This window comes from Convolutriloba macropyga, chromosome 3 (genome assembly GCF_964194025.1).
Source record: "Convolutriloba macropyga chromosome 3, txConMacr16.3, whole genome shotgun sequence".
NCBI lineage: Eukaryota > Metazoa > Xenacoelomorpha > Acoela > Convolutidae > Convolutriloba > Convolutriloba macropyga.
Genome location: NC_134470.1, coordinates 58,767,432 through 58,781,877, shown reverse-complemented (window position 1 = coordinate 58,781,877; position 14,446 = coordinate 58,767,432). Strand labels below are relative to the sequence as shown.

Below are 14,446 nucleotides of genomic sequence, written 5' to 3'. Positions count from 1 at the left end.
TTGGACTGACTGCGCTAATGAAATATGGCCTTGAATGTAAGAGCTGAGCGGAGATGACCGTAGTACACCATAAAAGCCTCTGATAAGCATATGTAACGATAACAATCTCATGAGTCTTGTTTCCGTTCCTTAAAATTAAACATCAGAAAACGTTCTTTACGTCTCCCAGCTTTAATTTTTAAATTAATGCAAATTGGGCTAAGGGTTAAAGGTAATCAACAAGTGTAATTATAACGCAAAATTTTAGTTGTGTTGGAAAGACTTCAACAACCTTAACATTTTGAAAGTGTTGAAAATATTTAAGTGAATTGATATATTGAGAAATTATCACAATGCGAGAAGAATATAGACAAAAATGAATATCTACATAGTGTTAGCTTATCGGAAACAACCTCTCTCGTGAGTCCTGTTCCGGTTTGACATTTTTCCGAAGAGTAGAAGATCTGGCTACGCATGGAAGCTGCAACAACAAATATAGATCACACTAGATTAAAAACGACTGGCTGCCCTAGTGAAATATTCCTTTGAAAGTAAGGGCTCAGCGGATTTCCTTGGTACACCATAAAAGCATTCGACATGCTGATTTAACGGAAACAATCTCTGTCATGAGGTTTTTTCCGTTACCTAACAGTAAATATTAGAAAAACGTACTCTACGTCTGAGCCTAATTTCTTAAATTAATGCAAACTCGGCTAAGAGCTAAAGATATTCTACAAGTGAACTTATATCTTGCAACACTATCACAAAGGGAGATCAATTTAAACAAAAATGCATATCTACAAGTTGTTCACTTATCGGAAACAATCTTTATCGTGTGTCCTGTTGCCGTTCGACATTTATGAAAAATCTAGTTACGCATGGAAGCTTCAACAAACATAGATCACGCTTGTTTCAAACTTGGACTGACTGCGCTAATGAAATATGGCCATGAATGTAAGAGCTGAGCGGAGATGACCGTAGTACACCATAAAAGCCTCTGATAAGCATATGTAACGATAACAATCTGATGAGTCTTGTTTCCGTTCCTTAAAATTAAACATCAGAAAACGTTCTTTACGTCTCCCAGCTTTAATTTTTAAATTAATGCAAATTGGGCTAGGGGTTAAAGGTAATCAACAAGTGTAATTATAACGCAAAATTTTAGTTGTGTTGGAAAGACTTCAACAACCTTAACATTTTGAAAGTGTTGAAAATATTTAAGTGAATTGATATATTGAGAAATTATCACAATGCGAGAAGAATATAGACAAAAATGAATATCTACATAGTGTTAACTTATCGGAAACCACCTATCTCGTGAGTCCTGTTCCGGTTTGACATTTTTCCGAAGAGTAGAAGATCTGGCTACGCATGGAAGCTGCAACAACAAATATAGATCACACTAGATTAAAAACCTGGACTGGCTGCCCTAGTGAAATATTCCTTTGAAAGTAAGGGCTCAGCGGAGATTACCTTGGTACACCATAAAAGCATTCGACATGCTTATTTAACGGAAACAAGCTCTGTCATGAGGTTTTTTCCGTTACCTAACAGTAAATATTAGAAAAACGTACTCTACGTCTGAGGCTATTTTCTTAAATTAATGCAAACTCGGCTAAGAGCTAAAGATATTCTACAAGTGAACTTATATCTTGCAACACTATCACAAAGGGAGATCAATTTAAACAAAAATGCATATCTACAAGTTGTTTACTTATCGGAAACAATCTTTATCGTGTGTCCTGTTGCCGTTCGACATTTATGAAAAATGTAGTTACGCATGGAAGCTTCAACAAACATAGATCACGCTTGTTTCAAACTTGGACTGACTGCACTAATGAAATATTGCCTTGATTGTAAGAGCTGAGCGGAGATGACCGTAGTACACCATAAAAGCCTCTGATAAGCATATGTAACGGAAACAACCTCATGAGTCTTGTTTCCGTTCCTTAAGATTAAACATCAGAAAACGTTCTTTACGTCTCCCAGCTTGAATTTTTAAATTAATGCAAATTGGGCTAAGGGTTAAAGGTAATCAACAAGTGTAATTATAACGCAAAATTTTAGTTGTGTTGGAAAGACTTATACAACCTTTGCATTTTTTCATGATACATTTCATCCCAATACATTACAGGAAATAATTTTGTTTGAAACGATACGGTGGGCACTGTGACAATATCTTCAAATGTCTCAACAATAAACGCCAAAACAGAGGACTGAATGTCATCAATGACTTTCAGTTTGTGTTTAATGGTGTTGACTTTGAAAACAACGTTTTAATCTTGCCTCTCAAAAACAAACCGAATTTCTCCAACTAAAAATCTATCTTCGTGAGCAAAATCAACGTAACTGTGTGCACCTGTACTGCGTTCGTATGCAACTGAGGCAAAAAAAAACATTTGATTGAAGACGACAAAAACTCTTGGTTCTGGATTTTCTTTAACAAAATTTTCAATCTAAGAGACTAACAATTCCGTAGTCGTCTTTTATAGAGGTTTCGATTTGAAAGCTACTAAGAAAATCTGTGAGCGAATCTTCTTTTAATTGAAATTTTGCAACTAGTTCTCGCACAAACCGGTTCATTAAAATTTAACATCATTCACTGTTTCGGTTAAAGGTGCAATAAGTATCCTGTTGGCAGATTCGAACAATCATGCCGAAGTTGAAAACAGAGGGCCAATGGTTTTTGCTTGCCCCGATAGATGTCTGAGCAAGTGGAAGTTGATCGATTCAAACCTATTGTATCTCTCGCTCATACTCAAACAAAAATTGTTCAATATCGCGTCACACTGATCGGCGAATAAATTTATCTCGTAGAGGCTAAGAATTGCAAAAATTAAATGCTTCAGATCAAACCTGTCACTCAACCTGTTCTCGCCAAGGAACAGTGTATGAAGAACTGGCGACAGATACAATAAATGAGCTCTGAGTTCTTTTGCTTTGAAGGTTTGTTAGTAATCAAATGAACGAACGCCATTTTCCAACTCTTTTGGCACCTTCAAGCTTCGGCAAAACTCAATGAGGGAGAATTTCTGATCAGCTCTTAAGTTATTGCAAAATAAAGCGAGCAACTCCTAGGAAAAGTTGGTGCGTAATGTCAACAGGTGACGAAAGAGTTTTACTGATGACAGAGAAGATCTTACTCTTGCCTTTGACACCCTGAGTCTTTTTCTCAGCATCGCAATTCCAAATTTGGCGCGATACTAATTTGGCGCGAGGTTTCGACCTGAAAGCTACTAAGAAAATCTGTGAGCGAATCTTCTTTTAATTGAAATTTTGCAACTAGTTCTCGCACAAACCGGTTCATTAAAATTTAACATCATTCACGGTTCCGGTTAAAGGTGCAATAAGTATACTGTTGGCAGATTCGAACATTCATGCCGAAATTGAAAACAGAGGGCCAATGGTTTTTGCTTGCCACGATAGATGTCTGATCAAGTGGAAGTTGATCGATTCAAACCTATTGTATTTCTCGCTCATACTCAAACAAAAATTGTTCAATATCGCGTCACACTGATCAGCGAATAAATTTATCTCGTAGAGGCTAAGAATTGCAAAAATTAAATGCTTCAAATCAAACCTGTCACTCAACCTGTTCTCGCCAAGGAACAGTGTATGAAGAACTGGCGACAGATACAATAAATGAGCTCTGAGTTCTTTTGCTTTGAAGGTTTGTTAGTAATCAAATGAACGAACGCCATTTTCCAACTCTTTTGGCACCTTCAAGCTTCGGCAAAACTCAATGAGGGAGAATTTCTGATCAGCTCTTAAGTTATTGCAAAAGAAAGCGAGCAACTCCTAGGAAGAGTTGGTGCATAATGTCAACAGGTGACGAAAGAGTTTTACTGATGACAGAGAAGATCTTACTCTTGCCTTTGACACCCTGAGTCTTTTTCTCAGCATCGCAATTCCAAATTTGGCGCGATACTCTTCAATGCTGCCGAATTCAAAAGCTTGTAAATAATGAAGATAACCGTCGAAGAATCTCGTTGTAAAGGCCTCATTATGGGGATAACGACGCACTCCATCAAAATACTCTTCTCTTTGATTTCATAGAATGGGCACATAAAACACATAGCACTGCTTCATCTTGAGAACTTTTGCTTTTGCTACCAAGTCAGCTATAAATAAAACTGGTTGAAAAGTTATTTCTACGCTATATCCTTGATTATCAACTACTTCAGCTATAGATAGTTCCTTCAAGATCTGAGTGAAAACCAAATCAAAATCTGGAGACCCATTTCCAACAAACAAGGCACCGAGTACAATATTTTTGAATGCTTGTCTGTTTGCCGGGGGAATGCTTGTCTTTTTGCAATGGCGATGAAGAGTGGTCATGCTGACTTCTGAGGAGTTTTAGACACAAGAGCATCATCTATTCTAAATCAGTTTAATTACCGCTTTTCCATTCTCAGTCGGCAATTTAGGCAAAATTATGTCTTCTGATCCCCCCTTTACTTCTTTGTCTCAAAGCAACTCCTGCAAAATTTCTTTCAAAAGTGGTCGAAATTTAGCCAAAATTAATTTACCCTTGTCTAATAGAACTTTGATTTTCCAATATTTTACGAACTCGTCCTGAAGTTGCACTTTAGCAGCGGCGCAAGGACTCAAAGACTGGCTGGAATAGATCTCGTTTTAGCAAGTCCATTTGTAGGGCGTCCTAACAATTGTGATACGAAGCAACTGTGAACAGTGAGGCCACCAAATTAACAGCTGAAACTTTCTCAACTTGATTAAAATTAATGAAGGCAATTTCGGACGAGAAAGGAAAATTACTGCCATCATATGTCACAGAGGTATCAGTGCTGAGCTGATTGGACTCATTCTCCAAGTATTTATCAGAAAGGGATCCTTAGTCATTGTCTTCGTAACTGCGGAGTTTCTCTGCTCCTGATTCGTCTGCTCCATCATTACTTAAAGAGGTTGTCCTGTAGACTGTCGTATGTTTCAACTTCACTTGTAAAACTACGAACTGATGCTGTGCTAACGTTAGACATTTCGTCATGAAAACTAATAAAAATCCCCCAAATTTTCGCAGGGAGTTTCCTTATGAACTATGAGTCTCATTACACTGCGTTTTTTTGGGCGAGCAACTAAGTGTCCTTATGAACTACCAGTTTGCTCACTCTCCGTCACAGTTTGCATTGCTGAGTTTCCACAGAGACAGTCAATGTTGCCAGGTTCAAACCAGTCATCATTGTGAGAAAACTAAAAGTTCTTCGTCAGGCCTAATTGTCCTCAGCGCGCGAAGTCTTATGCAGACGCTGCCTTTGTATCCTCGGGGCATGTAGAAGACGCAGCCAGGAACGCATGAGTGGTTAGCCCATCTTGCGACACCAGCCATTAGCTTCTCTTCCTCCATGAGTGAGTGACCAGCTATCAAGAGTACGATATTTTGGGGACTTTGAAACAAGGCCGACTCTGTTTTTGATTTCGGCTTCAGGAATAGTTGCACACGAACTGTTGACCAGACCAAAGCCTCCAAATTTGTCAGATTTGATCTTTAATCCAAAAGCGAAGGCCTGTTCGTAGTGTGATACCATGTCATCGTATAGTCTTTTGAACTTAAGGTCATCTTTAAACTTTCAAAAACTAAATTTGTGCAAAGATTTGAGCGCATGTGGTTCTCGATCACGAGGCAAGTAGGGTTTAGCTAGAAAACCCTCTATTTGCCCTAGGTCTTCACAAACGTCGGAGGACGTTAAATCTACATTAAAATATACTCGACGGTAAAAGTAAGTTAGCACCTAGTTTTACGAAGTAAAAATTCGATTTTCACGGCATCCTTGCTTTAGCTTATAATTTTTTTGGAAACATATTTCACACAATTGATTCTCTACATAAGTTCCTTCGCTTACGCATGAAATTCCGATAAGAAAATTCCAACTTTTACGATAAACAAAAGGTTGTCACAAGATCACAAACTAATCATATCTTTTTTCTCGAAAATTTAACACAAATGAAAACTTAAACATAGTTGAACAAACGTGAAAACATATCACATCTTGAGACATGTTTTGTTTTACTTTGAAACTTGGATAGATTTCTTCAACTTTACTTTGCGGTTTCTAGCGAGCAAACGGTGTGGTGCGTCTTGTTTAAATTTGATAGGTAAATAAGAAGACTTTTATATTGTCGTAAAAAGTATCAAATGAGCAAGATATGATATAATATACTAGTAAAATTGATTTATATAGAAATAGTAATTAACTAAGCAATTTTGAAAATTGGAAAATTTTGCGAAAATCGACCCTGATTTCGGTCTCTACATTCTACATTGGTCTTGCATTCTTTTGTTTGGCAGTACTTAAAAAACTAATTATATGGTCGCAGAAAGCGTGAGTTCTAGTTTATTCTGATAACAAAAACGTGTATGTTTTGAGATTTTAATTGGGAGAATTTGGTCCAATTTAAATGAAAATGACCATTCTTTACCCCTAAATCGACTGTTCTTTCAAAATGTTGGATACATATCAAAAAAGCGAAATTAGTCCTAAATATAAGTACACTATCACGGCATTAAAATGAGCTATCATACACTTTCTAACTCTTCTCTTGCAAAAAGTTATAAACAAACGTTTTTCACGGAGTTGCGACCTTTTATTCAGTAATTCGACAGTTCTTGAAAATTTCGTCTATAATTGAGCATACTGGCAATTAATTCTACAGAAATTAAAAAAGTACATTATCATGGCATTAGAATGGGCTATTATACACTTTCTAGCTCGTCTTCAAAAAGTTATTCAAACAATTTCGAAGAAATTCGACATTTTCTTCACCTAATTCGACAGTTCGTTGAAAATTATGTATACAAATCAGCGTATTGGCAATTATTTCTACACAACTTTAAAAAGTACACTATCACGGCAACAAAGTGGGCTAATATAGACTTTCTAAGTCGTCGTTTTCGAAAAAATTTTAACGAACTTTTTTCATGAAGTTCGACATTTCAACTAATTCGACGGTTCTTTGAAAATTTCGTATACAAATCAGCATATTGGCAATTATTCCTCTACAAATTCTTTACAAAGAAAATTATCACGGCAACAAAATGGGCTATTATAGTATTTCTAACTCGTATTTTTCAAAAAGTTACAAATTAGGTTTCTCATGAAGTTCGACATTTTCTTCACCTAATTCGACGGTTCTTTGAAAATTTCGTATATAAATCAGCGTATAGGCAGTTTTTTCGACACAAATTGAAGAATTACATTATCACGGCCACAAAATGGGCTAATATGGACTTTCGAACTTGTCTTTTTCAAAAAGTCATTAGCGAAGGTTTTTCATACACTTGGCTAGCATACACTTTCTAACTCTATCTTTTCTAAAGGTTATCAAACAAAGTATTCTTTGAAGTTCGAGAATTTAGTTGCCGTGCTGTTCTATTGCTGTTGTTATCTACAGTTATGTTTTTAAGTTGAGCACTGTTTTTTTTTACTTCGGGGCCCAAAATCAGGGAGGTTCCTAATTGAAGTTCAGTAATCTACCGGAGTTGCTCTGGCAAAGAAATTTTTTTTCGAAGTTGAACAAAAATCAACGGAGAGTGTGCAAAAGGGAATTGTCATAATTGAATGATCGGAAAATGCATGTTAGTGCAGTTGTTTTGCAAATTTGTTAAATAATAAATATCAATTAGTGAGACGTTATTCACGAAAATTGGCGAAAATTGTAATTATCTACTGCATGCGCAACGAAATAGATTCAAAGATATCAGAGATTCAAAGATATACCACTTTATCAGAGAAATAGACGCTATCATGAAGTTTCTAGATTTAGTATTTTATTTCATGCTTTTAGTCGTAAGTTTTATGAAAGGTTTGGGTCTGCTCCCAGTTTGTAGGCACAGAAAATAAGGAGGAATGTTGGACAATGGTCTTGTGCTGGCGTTTCAGGCGTGAAGAACTAGATATGTCGTGGATCCCAAATTTGATCACAACATCAACAGACAAATTGTTGCGCTTTTATCACGTCAAAGTGACATCGAATGCAGCATCGGACAATGATTGTTCACGAGTCAAATCTTTATTTTTCAAACGGCTCCCATCAAAGGGTGCGGCGAAACGGGGGAAGAAAGATTCAGATTCGTATCACGATAAATTATTCTTCTTCGGGAAATGGATTGCAAAGGAGAAAATTTTAACTGGTGGTGCAAATGGTGATTTGATCTCATGGACGATAGATTTGAACTGGGAGAGAAGTATGATCAATTCTGAAGGAACTTCATCTGTCGAGAAGAAAGTTTTTGTCGACTTCAAAGTTGTTGATAGTGGCGGTCACGATAGTGGACATAATAAAGCGATACAATCTATAACTTGTTATAATAATAGCTTAGTATTTACACATGCTATGGACAGGTATCTGTGCGTGTGGAAATTGCCTGAAATGAAGAATGTTGCAACTTTATCAACTCTGGGTGGTTCTGTATTTGATGTGGATATCTCACCTGTATCTAAAACATGGCTGGCCGTGGCATCCGGTGGTGGATTTTTGCATATTTGGAATTCGAGTTTGGCGTTGCAGGACTCAGTAGAATTGAGTGCGAAATTGAATGACACGAGATTCAAAATGATGCATGTTTGGCAAGGATATAAAACTAAGGTGAGTCGAATATGTCAACAAATTTTGATTACAGCACCTATATGCAAGGTTTATCAGTACTCTAACAAAACAGTACATAGTTCTAATGGTCTTCTAATGAATCTGAGGTTATCTAAGAGGAGTACTCTAAGAAGAGTTACAAAAAAGATTTTGCATCAAAACTTGGTATCTTTAGTTGAGAGTATAGATCTTGATAATGTCAAGTTGATATTTTGTGTAATGATATCGCTAACTTGCACTGCTTATGTTGACTTTTTGTGGGGGTTTGCTTCCCCGTTCTTCTTCCCAATAAAATCAACAGCTGCTTTGTCCTATATAATCAGTGACGACTGAACATTTCCATAAATTTTGCAAACATAACAATTTGAATATCAAGTATGATAAAAAATACAAATTTAAAATGCCAATTAAAATGGGTTTTATTGTGATTCTGCAATGGACCAGCCGGAAAATTTCCATTTCTTGTAGTATATTTTGATGTATAGCGCTTAAGAACAAAAACAACAAACGAATTGTATTTTTCAGTCTTAAGCTACCTTTATTATAGACGTTTGTCTAGATCTGATGTTTTTCCAATCAAGCATCCAAATTCTATTCCACAGTCTGGAGCAAAATTCAATATTCCTTTGATATGGCGAAAAACAGAATACATACAATTTGGTACAAATGAACATTTTATCCTTAATAGCCGCAAAGCGATAGCTGGGGCTATTATTGGCCTTCTCTTGGTTCTTACAATTCAGAGACTTTGAATTGCATTGGCTGAGCTGTCTTTTTTAAAGGCCTGTTTCACACATTTTCATGATCGAGGTGATTTTGGTCAGGCCGAAACAGAAAGTGGAGCAAAAAAAATGAATGGTCTTGCGACGTTAATTTTTTTACTCCAATTTAAAAGTAGAGTGAGAAAACTGAAAACTGTGTTAGACAAAAAGGCGCTTTCTCAATGGCAGTTTTTGTTCTAATATGACAATTTTACTTTGTTTTTACTGTTTTTCTATTTTTGTGATCAATTTTTTTTTCGAATGGTTTTCCCACTCCATTCATATTCCATTCTTTTTATAGCTGCGAAGCTGTAAGCTGATTGTAGCTATATTGCGGTGCTCTTGGTTTTTACGACTCGAAGAGGAGTATTGGTTTTCTTAAGGTTTTTTTTACCGGAAGTACTATTCGTTCAGACGCTGTTTTGACCTAAAAGCGAAAGTGAGAAAAATTGCCGTGTGAACTAATTTTTTCTGAGCGAGAGAAGTTTTTTGATCATGCGCTGCGTTTAGTGAATGACTTTTTGACTTTGAAAAGTAGTTTTTGACTGAATGGCACATATAGATAACCGTTTTTAGCCGTTTTTTCGTCTAAGTGGCCCATTTTTTTGCTTGTAATTTGGTTTTTTGTAGAAATGATTTTTATTTGATGCTATATTGAAATGTAAACCTTGGAAATTAATAGCACATTGTTTTGCAGGTAGAGCCTGAAAACGCGTTTCAAGTTCAAAATTAGCATAAATTTCTTGATTTTTTAATTAATTTTTGGCTTTTTTCCTATTATTTTCTTCATTTTTGGATCTTTTAGCCGTCTTTTTGTCAAAAATCAGTCAATATGACAACTTCCCGTTGACAATTCATATACTCGATGCCTCTTTTTACCTCGATGTAATTTTGTTTCATAAAATTGTACATATGCTAATCCGATTTTGGTAGTTTTTTTTCCTATTTTTCTCAGTTTTTTGTCTGTATTTTGGTTTTAATTACTAGAAATGTTCTTTTTGTGCAACATGAGGGGCTTTAATTTCGTTTCAATAAAAACGTCAATAATTTTTTAGCGTTAAATTTTTGAAAATTAGTTAAATTTTTTTTTAAATGCAGTCCTAAAATTTTTTTGACCTTTTTTTGCAAAATGTTTTAATGTTTCGTATGTTTGATTTCTGCTTTTTCTTTTTTTTTGATCTGTTCAGGAGGATAGATTTTTGTCGCGGATGTATCGTTGTATTTTCTATGTCTCGAATGCTGAAAAATGAAATGGTGTTAGTTTTTCTAGTTTTTTTAAATTTGATTTTTAAACTTTCAAAACTTTTAAACTTTGGTTTGAACTTTCGAAAATCAAGAATTAGTCTTTGTTACGGTGTTCCTTACATTGTGTCCATATTGTTCACATTCTAGCTTGTATCATTGTAGCTCTGTCCTGGCACCTACATTTATACTGTTTTTATTGATTTTTTCAGTTATTAACAAATTGAATGATTTCGGCTTTTTCTTAGATTTTCGTCATTTCTTTGGGTTGCAATTGATTTCATTCAACATAAGGCAGTACTAAGAGTTTACAAGAAAGCCTTTTCCAGAATTGCTACTTATTACTTTTTATTGTATTTTTTCCGACCTTGGTATTGTTCTGAAACATTTTTTTGCCTTTAAATATTACTCGGTTGCTGTTCTATGATTATTTTAATTTGTGAATTAGTTTGAAATCATGTTGTCTAGCAATTTTGTCTTAATTGCAGTGATGAGAAATCTAGCTGTAGTAGTTTTCTGATTCTTAACTTTGAGCATTATTTTTTGAAAAATTTAATTTGGTTTCTAAGTTATTATTATCTGCCGTTTGCTTTAGCGATCTTTTTGAGATTAGAATCATGAATTATTTGAGGACAGTTGATAGCCCTGTCAGCTTTTTGAGACTATCAGTGTTTTGTCTATCCTAATTATTTTGCACTATTCCTTGCCAAACGTTTTCAATAATAAATATTTTTGCGGCATTTTGTTTCTCTTGGTGACAGTGGTTTAAATTTCAACAATTTTTAGATCAGACCGGGGGGGGGGGGGGGTAATGAGTTTATGATTTATTAAAAAAAAGGTAATGGTTTCAGCTGCAATTAGGTTTTTTGTCCAGTTTTTACGCTTCGAGTTGCTTCCGGAATTCTTCCGGCTATGTTTTTTGTTTCGTCGTCTGACGCTCTTTTTTCGTTTTACATTTGTTCACACCTCAAAGCTGAAAAGTCCAATTTTCTGAATGACTTCTTCCTCTCACTAACTGCTTTTGCCGTTACACTAACTGCTCACTAACTGCTTTTTCCTCTCACTAACTGCTCTCACTAACTTCCGTGACGTCTTTTCTCTCTCTCGCTCTCTCTAGCAAAAGTTTTTATGCGTGATTAGATTTTGATCATAAGTGACTTACCTCACTCAATAAAAATGACTTCTGCACTTTAAAATTTAAGTTTGTTTTGAATTAGTTTAAGGTCAAAGGAACTTATGTGTAATAAGGGTTGCTAATGAAAAAGGCTTCTGCGCAATGAATTTTGCAACAAGCTTTACAAATTTATCGTTGAATTTTTTTACATAGCTTTTTGAGCGGCATCGATAACTTTTTCAACTTATATCTATATCTGTTTCTATCTCTATAATACGGCACGCAAGTCTATTCTTTCGCAGCTATTCCGGCAATCTGCCGGCTATGTTTCTATATTTTTGTTTAGTCAATTTAAATTTCATGAATTTTTAATTCAAGGAATTTTAATTGTGTTGGGGCGCTGTCTTTTTTTTAAAGAGCTGTTCACACATTTTCATGGTTTTTGAGGTCAAATTGAAGCGATGATTTTGGTCGCGCCAAAACAGGTACTGGAGCAAAATTGTAGGTGGTTTTGCAGCCTGAGATTTTTTTCAATCTAAGTTTTAAGTAGAGTGAGAAAACGGTATTTGAACAAAAATTCGCTTTCTCGCTAGCGGTTTTTTATTCACATGCAGCATTTTCGCTTTGATTTTAACTGTTTTCAATTTTTTATAGTATTTTTCTAAATGGTTTTTCCAATCAAGTCATACTCCATTCTAGGTTTAATTTTTGTTAAGTCAATGAAAATTTTTTGAATTGTAAGTCAGGATTTGTCCTGCTAATTTTTTTTAATTCGTCGTCACAATTTTTTACGATCAAATGACGTCACAATTTCTTCATGCTTTTTGTTAACTCGTTCATTCAATTTCTAATAAATTTTCTACCAGCTCATTTTTCACTCTTAGTGAAGCGAGTTTTTTGTTCAATCGCGTGATTAATTTTATGGTAACTTGTGACTTACTCATACTCAAAAATGACTTCCTCGCTCTGAAATTGGCTTTTCTTTACTTCAGTTCAAAGAGATGAAGTCAATTGCGTTTGTGTCACTCTAATTGAAGGTTATTTTAGAGCAGCTAATAGAAGCAACTATAAGCTAATAGATTTCTTATTAATTGCTCTCAAACGAAGTTTGTAGCAATTATATTAGGCCTGTCGGTCTTTTTTATGCGATTTTTTTCTTGACCATTTTTTCGTCTGACGCATTTGACTTTTCGTTCTCGAAAACGGGATAAACAGGTAGCGCCCAGCGGTCATTAAGTGCTCTTAAAGCCTTTCAGAGCACTAGTCTTCAAGTATGCGATTCACAGAATCTGTTTTGGAGACGTATACTTATGGTGCGAAGGCGGTTCTAGAGATGGACCCCCCCCACTGTTGCCACCCCGTCAGCCCCCGTTGCACCCCCCCCCCCGCTGCGCTCACTTACGCCCATTCATTTAAGCTAAAGCGAGCCTCATTAAACCGTGCTAGCTACTGACGAAGCCAACCGCTCGCCGGTTGTTTGAGAGCAATTTGCCTGACGTTAGTCGGTTATCTTCAAAATATTGCATCTCGGCATTTAATAAAGAGAAGTTTCTTTTTTGGTCTCTCTCTCTCTCTCTCTCTCTCTCTCTTGCTATCTTTTTGAGACCGCAGATCTACGAAGCTATTGCGGCTATTTTCTGGCAATCTGCCAGCTATGTTGTCACCGTCTTTTTGATTGGTTGCAAGTTGATTCTCCTTCAATAAAAATGAAGATTTTGAAATCACTTTTTTGTTTTGAGTGCTGTGTGGACTTTACTGGTTTAAAAAGCTCTTTAAGCAATTCTTACGTGCAAAAGTAGTTCTCTAACTATTACTTAGATTCCTCGCAGGCTATATTGAAGTTGAACACTCCATGTATGATTCTTTCAAATAGTAACGTGAATTTTTTGACAGGTGACGGTGACTCGATTCCACCCTTCTAGGGAAGGAACTGTGGCTTTTGGGACTGAGGATGGCAGAGTGGGTCTGTATGACGTCACCAATAACAAGGGATCCATAACATCTTCCTCCTTCCACCAATCTACTGTTTATGCACTCTCATTCGGACCAGCTCAACTTGGAAACACTTTCAGCACCAGCGAGGTACAGAACAAGGACAATGATGGGCCGGCATCTGATAATGTAGGTAGTCCAAAATTTATGAGACAAATGATGTTATCTTTTCTCACTTGTTCATTTTGCAATATTTGGGTTGAAAAATACTTTTGCCCTAAGCATGTACAGTTCAAATATTCAAATAGCTGCAAAGGAGTACAGACAGAAGAGAATGAAAATTACATTTACTTTGTTCGATTTTTAATGTTTAACCTTAGCTTTCTGTTCTGTTCATCGGCTTTTGAATTTATCAGATGGACAATTCGAATCTTGGCAAATTTGTTTAACGAGCGGGAATTCAAGTATCTGACTTGGTACTTTTAATTTGAATAATTTTCCAGTCCTTTTGTTTTTGATGACATACAAGCTAGGAATTTGCGTTTCATTTAATGATTGAAAAGCTACTCTACAATATCCTCAGTTGTTCCCTTGCATCGTTTAGGTTATATGTCAGATCCCAACATTTTTTGTCCTATCTCACTGTTACCAACGCTTGGAAAAATCTTAGAAAAAGTGCTTCCGAATCAATTTTGATCACTTCAAACTTTCTAAATCACTTTGGCTTCTGGGAAGAAAGGAAGTAGTTGATGCAGTGAGCACACTGGTAGAATCAATCAGATAGTCAATGTTCTGAAGATTTCTAGATTTGAAATAA

At 35.8% G+C, this 14,446-nt stretch overlaps 1 protein-coding gene across 2 annotated transcripts in view; it reads left to right on the top strand.

Moving 5' to 3' along the window:
• Nucleotides 1-14,446, top strand: part of LOC142336319 (gem-associated protein 5-like) — a 92,078-nt gene that overhangs the window by 26,285 nt on the left and 51,347 nt on the right. The window contains exons 3-4 of one of the 2 annotated variants that reach the window (XM_075385063.1): nucleotides 7,875-8,580; nucleotides 13,591-13,818. The exons of the other annotated variant lie outside the window; for it this stretch is intronic. Coding sequence (XP_075241178.1) covers nucleotides 7,875-8,580; nucleotides 13,591-13,818 — 934 coding nt within the window. The remainder of the gene's footprint in view (nucleotides 1-7,874; nucleotides 8,581-13,590; nucleotides 13,819-14,446) is intronic. 2 annotated transcript variants of the gene reach the window in all.